Genomic DNA, 10,000 nt, shown 5'->3' with positions numbered 1-10,000 from the left:
TCCAGACAGGCTAGTGACCAAACTACTAGACCTGGGACTATCACACTCCATCTGCGCATGGATCAAGGACTTCCTGTCTGACCGCCCCCAGAGAGTGCGGGTGGGCTCCCACACCTCCACAGCCCTCAGACTCAGCACTGGGTCCCCCCAGGGCTGCGTGCTGAGCCCCATCCTCTACAACCTCTACACCTACGACTTCACCCCCGTCCACCCCAGCAACTCCATCATAAAGTTTGCAGACGACACCACCGTGGTGGTGTACAGGGATGAGGTGGAGCAGCTGGGCAAGCTGTGCAAGGTTAACAACCTGCTGCTAAACCAGCTAAAGACCCAGGAAATCATCGTGGACTTCAGGAGGAAAAAATCTGAGGTCCAGCCCCTGCTCGTCGATGGAGGGAGCGTGGAGAGAGTCTCAACTCTCCGATTCCTGGGGGTGCACATACAGGAGGACCTGTCCTGGAGGACCAACACAGCAGCCATCATCAAGAAGGCACAACAGCGGCTCTACTTCCTGAGAGTCCTCAGGAAATACCACCTCAGACAGGAGCTGCTTGTGACCTTCTACCGCTGCACAGTGGAGAGCATCCTCACCTACTGCATTTGCGTGTGGTTCTCCAGCTGCACAGCCGCAGAGAGGAAAGCGCTACAGAGAGTCGTGAGATCGGCCCAGAAGATCATCGGCGCCCCCCTCCCCTCTCTGGAAGAGCTGTACAACACACGCTGCCTCAGGAAGGCCACCAAGATCCTCCAGGGACCCATCCCACCCTGGGAACGAACACTTTGTTAGGCTGCGCTCAGGCAGGCGGTTCAGGACCATGTCCGCACGGACAAATAGACTGAAGCTCAGCTTCTACCCTAGGGCCATTCAGGCCCTGAACACAGCAAAGACCTAGGTTCTAGGCCCTGGACAATCTAGACAACTTGATGGCAGCTACTGGATTGTAAACATAAGTGCAATATTGAAATACAACTGTGAACATTTCAAACCTGCTAACTGCGACACTTTAAATGAATGTGCAACAATACTACTGTATGTGCAATATGACAACCCTTGTGTACATAAGGTTCAGATATAGGAAAAGTTAGGATATTTATAGCATAGCATAGAGTACAGCACAGTGTTTTATTGTATAGTATAGTAGTATAGTATAGTAGATAGTGTACATAGCCTTTATTTATGTAAACCAGCTCTTTCCCTTTTTTATTTTACCCTTGGCCCTCTTGTTTTTAGTCTTTTTCCAAGCACCAGGGGAGCCCCCCCTACTAAATTTCGTTGTATGGTACCTGTACTGTATAAATGACAATAAAGACCATTCATTCATTCATTCATTCATTCATATCCCATAATGTTAGGCTACTACACCTTTAGAATTTCCATCTACAATCTGGTGAGGGTGTTTAACAGTCCTTGTTAACTATCCATCGTTGCAGCATTTCAGGCACAGGGGCACATCATCGGTGCATTGCTGGGAGGACGGGACAGCTCTGAATTTCAGGCATGTGTGGTGTTCCAAGTGGCACTCCATTTAGGGTATTATAAAGTACATGAAGAGGAGAAACGCGATGTCAAACAGCGCAAACATCCACACGTCAAACCAGTAAGAGTGCTTTGGTAAGGACAGCAGAGCCCCCTGCGCTTCCACACTCTCTTCACCCATCTCTTCACCTCCATAGCTGCACTTTTTATCCGCCTGCCAGCTGTACAAAGAAATCAGAGACACGTACTTCCCACTGATCACAAACACCCAAAAAGACTTAAAGACGTGACTAATGTCAAAAAACTGCCATATCTGCTGGGTGAAGTAAAACAATGTGCAAACACAGCAAACAAGATTGAAATACGTTTAATCATTTCTTTATTCTAGTATACCTTTAATTGTATGTACACTACTTTTTGTTTTTGTTTTTATCTTCACACTTGCATTGGCATTGTAAACGTATGTTTCCCATGCCAATAAAGGCATACATTGAAATTGAGAGGCAGAGAGAGAGAGAGAGAGAGAAGCAGAGAAAGAGAGAGAGAGAGAGAGAGAGAGAGAGAGAGGAGAGAGAGAGAGACAGAGAGAGAGAGAGAGACAGAGAGGGAAAGAGAGAGAGAGGGAGAGAGAGAAGGGGGAGAGAGAGACAGAGAGAGAGAGAAGGGGGAGATAGAGAGGCAGAGAGAGAGAGAGGGGGGGAGAGAGAAAGAGGCAGAGAGAGAGAGAGAGGGGGAGAGAGAGAGGTAGAGAGAGAGAGGTAGAGAGAGAGAGGTAGAGAGAGAGGCAGAGAGAGGTAGAGAGAGAGAGGTAGAGAGAGAGAGGCAGAGAGAGAGAGAGGGGGAGAGAGAGAGGTAGAGAGAGGTAGAGAGAGGTAGAGAGAGAGAGGTAGAGAGAGAGGTAGAGAGAGAGGTAGAGAGAGAGAGAGAGAGAGAGGTAGAGAGAGAGGTAGAGAGAGAGATAGAGAGGTAGAGAGAGAGGTAGAGAGAGGGAGGTAGAGAGAGGGAGGTAGAGAGAGAGAGGTAGAGAGAGAGAGAGATAGAGAGGTAGAGAGAGAGAGGTAAAGGTAGGGTTAGAGAGATTATATTGAAATCAGAGGGGAGGAAACCAGCTTAGAGGCTGTAATTGAAATCTAATTATCACCTCTGCTGATACCACGTCACTCTCTCTCTCTCTCTCTCACACACACACACACACACACACACACACACACACACACACACACACACACACACACACACACACACACATATACACACACAGAAACATGTAAGCACACATCAGACATTCTCTGACAACCAGAACAGATACTCCAACACATTAATTTTGCCATTTAGCAGACGCTTTTATCCAAAGCGACTTACAATTATGAATTACAGGGACATTCCCCCTGGAGTAACTGAGGGCTAAGTGCCTTACCCAAGGGCACACTAGTAGTGGTGTGGCTTCAGGCGGGATTTGAACTCACAACCTTCCGATCCCAAGTCCAACTCACTATCCACTAGACCACCACTACCCTGTGCACCTAAACATGCACACACACACACAAACACACACGCACACGCAAACATACATACACACACACACACACACATGCACACACAGACACACACACACACACACACACACACACACACACACCAGTGTTTCCCCTAGGTTTGCTGCCTTGGGGGCAAGCCCGGATTATCCATATATTGCATCGGGTGAACGCCCTGGGGCACCAGCCAATGGGGGGGCACCAAATTATTCGGACAATGAATAGACCTTTAAAATATTTTGGGCACATTTTTAAAATATAGGCTATATTTACTGGAAGACATCCACACAGGTACAAAACTAACGGTTATATTTAGGCTATCATGTATAAAAATATAAATAATTGCGAGTGCCCCCCCCCAGTGACGCCAAACTATCAACTAAGAAATCAAAATGGACAGGTTGCTGTCTTGTCTTGTTCAGCGCATTGATGCATACAGGGCCCTGAATGGACTATTTGGCGTTTTGTTTGATTCCGACATGGACCGCGATTCTGTGAGTAAACGCGCTGCTGCGCTCTCCTCCACATATCCAGATGACCTGGACAAAAACTTTGGAGATGAACTTATTCAGTTCAAGGATTTTGTGCGGGAGGAGACAACCCGTTCACCAGAGGAGATGCTTCAAATCCTGAGAATAAATGGACTACAGACGACGTTCCAATGTGTGTTTGTCGCACTGAGGCTCTTCCTTACCCTGCCAGTTACCAACTGCGAGGGCGAGAGATCCTTCTCCCAACTCAAACGAGTGAAGAATGAACTCAGAACCACTATGGGACAGAAGCGTCTGTCTGCACTTTCCCTGGCAATTGAATCCGAGTTGGTCAAAGAGATGGACTTTGAGGATTTAGTCAACGACTTTGCCTGCGGAAAATCAAGAAAAAAGAAGTTCTGCTAAAGGTAAGGCTTACTTATGATTATTTGGGGCTAATATGACGCTGTGGCTGATTTGGGCAGGCTGTGTGATGCAGAGCGGCAAAGAGAGAGGCGCTGTTTATTTCCATTTTTGGACTTGGTTGGTATTGAGCTTGTTTTATTGTAGTATACAGTATGTGCATTTTCCCCCTTTGTTATGGTTTTGCATGTAGTCTCAGGCCATTTATGATGGAAATAATTAGCCTATATTTAGAAAGTCGTGTTGCATTGGGATGTGAGTTGCATTCAGATTTGAGCATCAGTGTAAAGGCTACCAACTGGGATGAGCCTGTACTGTAGTAATATGCTCTTGTAAATCTATGGTTTTTGTAACCATAGTAAATATCAAATTTTCACTTGCAAAGTAAAAAATAAATAAATAAATAAATATGTGTGTGTGTTGTGGGGGGGGGGGGGCACACAAGTCTGGTCACCCTAGGGGGTTAATCCGGGCCTGCTTGGGGGGGTGGCATGGACCGTGGCATGGACCCCCCCCCCCCCCCCCCCCCCCCCCCCCCCCCAGGGGTAAGACCCTGCCTCATACCAGCGTCATGTCCAGGGGTGTACTTGTACATTAAGCCGCCTCACGCTACGGAAACAGGAGATAGGCTTCTGCCCTATGGGCCATTAGGCTCCAGAACCATCGGTTCTCAAGGCTACTTATGTGGTCTTGACTACCTGTCCACTTTCTCACCTGGTTCTTGCTCTCTCTCTGGTGTGCCGACACCATCCTGCTCTCTCTCCTTCTCTCCCTCTCTATCCTCCTCTCTCCCTTTTGCTGTCAACCAAAAGGTAAACAAAACAGCCAGAGTATTTATAATCTAATAAGAGGCATAAATTGATCCATATCAATTAATAACATAATTATAATTGAATATTGGATTGCTGTGGGCAATGCAGTCAGATAATCATGTCATTTTGACTTTACTCTCTCACCTGAAAAAAATGTGTATGTCCAACTATAAAAAAACAGACATTTCCAATGCTTCAATCAACTGTCCATGTACTGTAAATATGCCATTATGGTATTACCATAAAGCCCAACTCTAGCAGAATAAGAAAGATGGTATATCTACTTTAAGTAAAATAATAAAGTGCCTCCAGTTAGCTCTTTAGCTGGCAAGTGTTGTTGTTAAGGTTGTTAAGGTTGTTAAGGTTGTTAAGAACACAACAAGCAGGAGATACTGGTGGCCTTCTACCGCGGCGCAGTGGAGAGCATCCTCACCTACGGCATCTGCAACTGGTTCTACAGCTGCACAACAGCGGAGAGAAATGCGCTACAGAGAGTCGTGAGAACAGCACAGAAGATCACCGGCGCCCCCCTCCCCTCTCTGGAAGAGCTGTACAACACACGCTGTCTCAGGAAGGCCTCCAAGATCTCCAGGGACCCGACCCACCCTGGGCACGTACACTTTATCAGGCTGCCCTCGAAAAGGAGGTACAGGACCCCAGCCGCTAAGACAAACAGACTGAAGAACTGCTTCTACCATAGGGCCGTCAAGGCCCTGAACACAGCAAAGACCTAAGTTCTGGGCCCTGGACAGTCTGGACGGATTGTATGGCAGCTGCTGGACTGAAAAAATCAGGTGTAGTGCTGAGGCACAAACATGTACATTTCAAGCCTGCAAACTGTGACACTTTAAATAACGTGAAAAAATACTATTGTGCAATATGACAACCCTAGTTGACTATCTGTGCAGTATAGTACAGTGGATTGTGTACATAGCCTTTATTTATGTAAACCAGCTCCTTACCTTCTTGTGATTTTATTCTTTTTCTAAAAGTTTTTTTTTTCTTTTTTTCTTTCCTAACACCAGGGGAGCCACCCCTCCTAAATTTCGTTGTTTGGTACCTGTACTGTAGCAATGACAATAGTCCATTCATTCATTCATTCATTCATTCATTCATTCAAGTGTGCAGCAGACTAGCTCATCTCATCACCTCGGAGCTAGCTAGCTAGCTTGCTTGTTCTTTGACACTATTTACACTATGGAACTAAAGTCAGACACTTTCTAGTCACGATAATAACGACCAATTTTAACCAACTTTCTCTGTCAGAACACTCAGCAATTATATTTGCTAACGTTTCAACTTGCTTACTTTCAATCTGCAGACATCACAGCCGGCAAAAACTCTAGCGTCTCTTGCACACTTAACGATGAATTGAGAATCAAGGACCCCAATTGAAATAAGCCAGTGGCTTTCTTGGGTTTTTATCCTTTTAGTTGACCTTGTATGTAATATGTACTTTCATGTACCTACTTCTGCAAATCTTCTAATAAAGTTTTCAATCAATCAATCAAAACACACTTGCGCAAAATCTTGTATTATTCTCCAGCGCTGGCACAGCGCGAAGTGTGGAGATAGGTCTGGCTATGTGAAGTGTGGAGATAGGTCTGGCTATGTGAAGTGTGGAGATAGGTCTGGCTATGTGAAGTGTGGAGATAGGTCTGGTTATGTGAAGTGTGGAGATAGGTCTGGCTATGTGAAGTGTGGAGATAGGTCTGGTTATGTGAAGTGTGGAGATAGGTCTGGCTATGTGAAGTGTGGAGATAGGTCTGGCTATGTGAAGTGTGGAGATAGGTCTGGCTATGTGAAGTGTGGAGAGATAGGTCTGGCTATGCGAGACTACGGCGGACTAACGTTAACAACGAGCCTATGGGCTTGCCACTCGCCAGATTCGGGTTGGGTGCGTTTAAAAAACGTGGATATTTTAGCCTGCTTGTCAGATGTTTGGTGTCTACGTCCGTAATAATTCCTCTTTCTTGGGGGGGCAGGAGGTTCCGTTGGGAGGGCGGCCCGCCCCCCCAAGGCAATGGTAGGGGAAACACTGCACACACACGCATGCACCTACACACACACACACACACACACACACACACACACACACACACACCTGGTCCAATACAACACATGGACACACCCTCCTTCCACCACAAACAGCTGAGCCACTGGACACATTGGGGAGCAGACTACAGTTACTGCAATACACACACACACACACACACACACACCACACACACACACACACACAACACACACACACACACACACACACACACACACACACACACATACGATCACCACATTATTACCAACAACATCTGGCGTCTTCACACATCAATAAGCCCTCATGCCGAGAGCAGTCTTACCATGTAGTACCATACTGTATAACACACACACACACACACACACACACACACACACACACACACTCTCGGTCTATCGTCACCAAGCTTGTGCGTCGGTTTCGGCCCATTAGCGGGGACGCACACTCACATGTCGCACTGCCCTGACATTGCAATGACGCGTTGTGTGAGTGTGTGTGCGTGCGCGCGTGTGTGTGTGTGCATGTGTATATGTCCAGTGTGTGTGTGTGTGTGTGTGTGTGTGTGTGTGTGTGAGAGAGAGAGCGGGTGGATACTTACTGGCTTTGCCCGGCCTCGGTTTCTGAAGGAGCCGCTGAGCCGTCAGCAGATCCTCCGTCTTCACGGCCTGGAGGAGCTCCTGGTCCTTCCCCATCTCGACGTGGTGTCTCTCCTCCTCGCTCCCCTCGCAGCGCCCTGCAGCCCCGCTACACACCCCGACCTCTCCTCTCCTCTCCTCTCCTCTGTCAGCAGGCTAATCCGTCCGCTCCATCCTCCAGCCTGCTCGGGGGGCCACCGGGCCTTGGCAGATCGCGGATGATGCGGGGGTCGAACCGCTGAACCTCCTCCACCCTGTCCGTCCGTCCGTCCGCGCTCCGCCCCCCCGCCACGGTAGAGACGGTAACAGCGCGCGAGAGAGAGAGAGGGTACCGGAGGCTCACGACTCCACAGATCCAGCGATTTTTTTTTTTATCCGCGTGCTGATTTCACAGGGCTGCGTGCGTGCGTGCGTGCGTGCCCCGTCCCGCCCCTCTATCCACGGGTTTTTAAATTCCGCTGAAATTCACGCGAGCTCCGTCATCCTACCGATATTGAATGTCACCCGTGTCGCCTCGGAGCAGCTCGGCTCGCGCTCAGCAACACGCACACACACTCACACTCACACACTCACACTCACACACACTCACACACACACACACACACACACGGTATTACATAAACACGAGCCAGCTGTGCGCGCGCGACACGCCAGTTGTAATCCTCGGTCATCTGCTGATGTGGTGGGCAATGGGCATCCCGTAGTGGGGCGGCGCGCGCGCGCGCGTGAATGCTTGTGAATGTGTGTGTTGCGTGTGTGCTTCCTTCCACCAGTCGCGAGGGGGGTCGTCTGAGATGTTAAATGGCCGGCCGCGTGCACCGGGGGGGGAGCCGCGTGCACCGGGGGGAGGAGGGGGGAGGAGGGGGATTCTGCGCGCGGGACAGAGGGGGGGGGGGGGGGGGGGCACCGCGCGAGCCACGGGACAGCGTCACATCACTGCTGTCTTTCAGAGCGGATTGTTTCAGGAACAGAGAGGGACAGAGAGAAGGGGAGAGGGGGGAGACAGAGACAGACAAGAGGGAGAGATGGAGGAAAATGGAGGGAGGAGGAAGATGGAGAGGGGGAGAGAGGAGGGAGATGGAGAGAGGGAGAGAGGAGGAGAAGACGGAGTGAGACACAGTGAGATAGAGACAGACAGATGGAGAGAGGAGGAGGTAGATGGAGAGAGACAGAGAGAGTCTAGTCTACTACAGCAAATTGGTCCAGCACCAATTCGGCTGCATGGAGGACAGGCAATGTTTCCATGGTAACAACTGTGTGCGTGTGCGTGTGTGTTTGTGTGTGTGTGTGTGTGTGTGTGTGTGTGTGTGTGTGTGTGTGAGTGTGTGTGTGTGTGTGTGTGTGTGTGTGTGTGTGTGTATACCCCTGATGCTTGGCTAATTTAAACTAAAGGGGACAGTCAAATTTAGGGCAGGATATGGAACACAGAGCAGGCAAAAATATTGACAGAATTGCTGGGGCCTCTCATCATTGTGTGTGTGTGTGTGTGTGTGTGTGTGTGTGTGTATGTGTGTGTGTGTGTGTGTGTGTGTGTGTGTGTGTGTATGTCCATGCGTGTGTGTATCTGTGAAGCAGGAGCAACGATCGGCGTGAGGTTGTTGTGGTTTCTTACAATATGAGCACACACTTTTTTAGGTGAAGGAAATCTACTCACAAAGGTACAATATGATGTTCTTGCTCAACGTCACCCTCCTGTCGTGTTCTGGTCAAATCTGACCGATTTACAACTTTCATCGATCATAAATATTGTCTTTTACATGTGATTGCCTCAAGGCCTTATGATATCCGCCACACTAGGCATTTGAACATGTAAAATTGCTGATCACCACTTTCACAGAATTTTGAGAGGTTTAGTCAACTTTGTAACACCTGTGGTGTTCCCGGTCAAAAATGACCACCATAGGAAATGAATGGGTAACCCTAGATTATGTTCATCCATCAGATGGAAAACATCCCCATACACACCCACACACCCACAACCATTACATTTTCAGTGCCTATTCTTTGTATATTCACTGCAGTTATTCATGTTAACCGCTAGTCTGAGATATTGTTTACAGCTTAAAAGGGTGTTAAATAAAATTTGGTGATGATTAATGGTTTTTGTGTTAATGTAAGAGCAGTTAAAACAGACCGGTCACATTTGACCGGGAACACCAAAGTAAGGGGGGAGAAATGAACACGACAGGAGGGTTAACAATAATGAGCACTCGCTTTTCATATCCTAAGAGGAATCGGGCATCCCATGAGGAAACACACCTCGCACATGGAGGCCAAAGTTATGGAACACAAGTCACCTCAGAGAAATTACTCTTCTTTAGACACTTCATATTCTGTTATTATATTTTTTAAAAGCACATAATTATCCCTCTCCACACTCCATTGGTCATTCAACATGTTATAAAGCCAGGTAACTTCAACATGGAGAAAGTGCATCAAAGTATCAAGCTATGGTGAGACGTGTGTGTGTGTGTGTGTGTGTGTGTGTGTTGAAGTTCACCTTCCAGGTCCTGGCAGCGGAGCGTTCCAACAGAACACCAGGACAGCGGTTTCATTAAATGATGAAATTTGGAGTTTATTTGATTTGTTGTTGTGGATGTTACATCCTCC

The 10,000-nt window shown here is 48.0% G+C and overlaps 1 protein-coding gene across 1 annotated transcript in view; it reads right to left on the bottom strand.

The window, feature by feature from the left end:
• LOC308149727 (caskin-1-like) overlaps nt 1–7,447 on the bottom strand; it is a gene marked incomplete at both ends in the record, with an annotated part of 58,742 nt that extends 51,295 nt beyond the window's left edge. Inside the window, one exon of the mRNA XM_080522624.1 lies at nt 7,354–7,447. Within this exon, the coding sequence (XP_080378750.1) occupies nt 7,354–7,447 (94 nt within the window). The remainder of the gene's footprint in view (nt 1–7,353) is intronic.
• Nucleotides 7,448–10,000: the final 2,553 nt, after the last annotated feature.

The sequence above is a fragment of the Nansenia antarctica genome, assembly GCF_963989245.1.
Source record: "Nansenia antarctica genome assembly, chromosome: 2".
NCBI lineage: Eukaryota > Metazoa > Chordata > Actinopteri > Argentiniformes > Microstomatidae > Nansenia > Nansenia antarctica.
The sequence above is the reverse complement of the archived record's forward strand: the minus strand, read 5'-3'. Positions and strand labels throughout refer to the sequence as shown.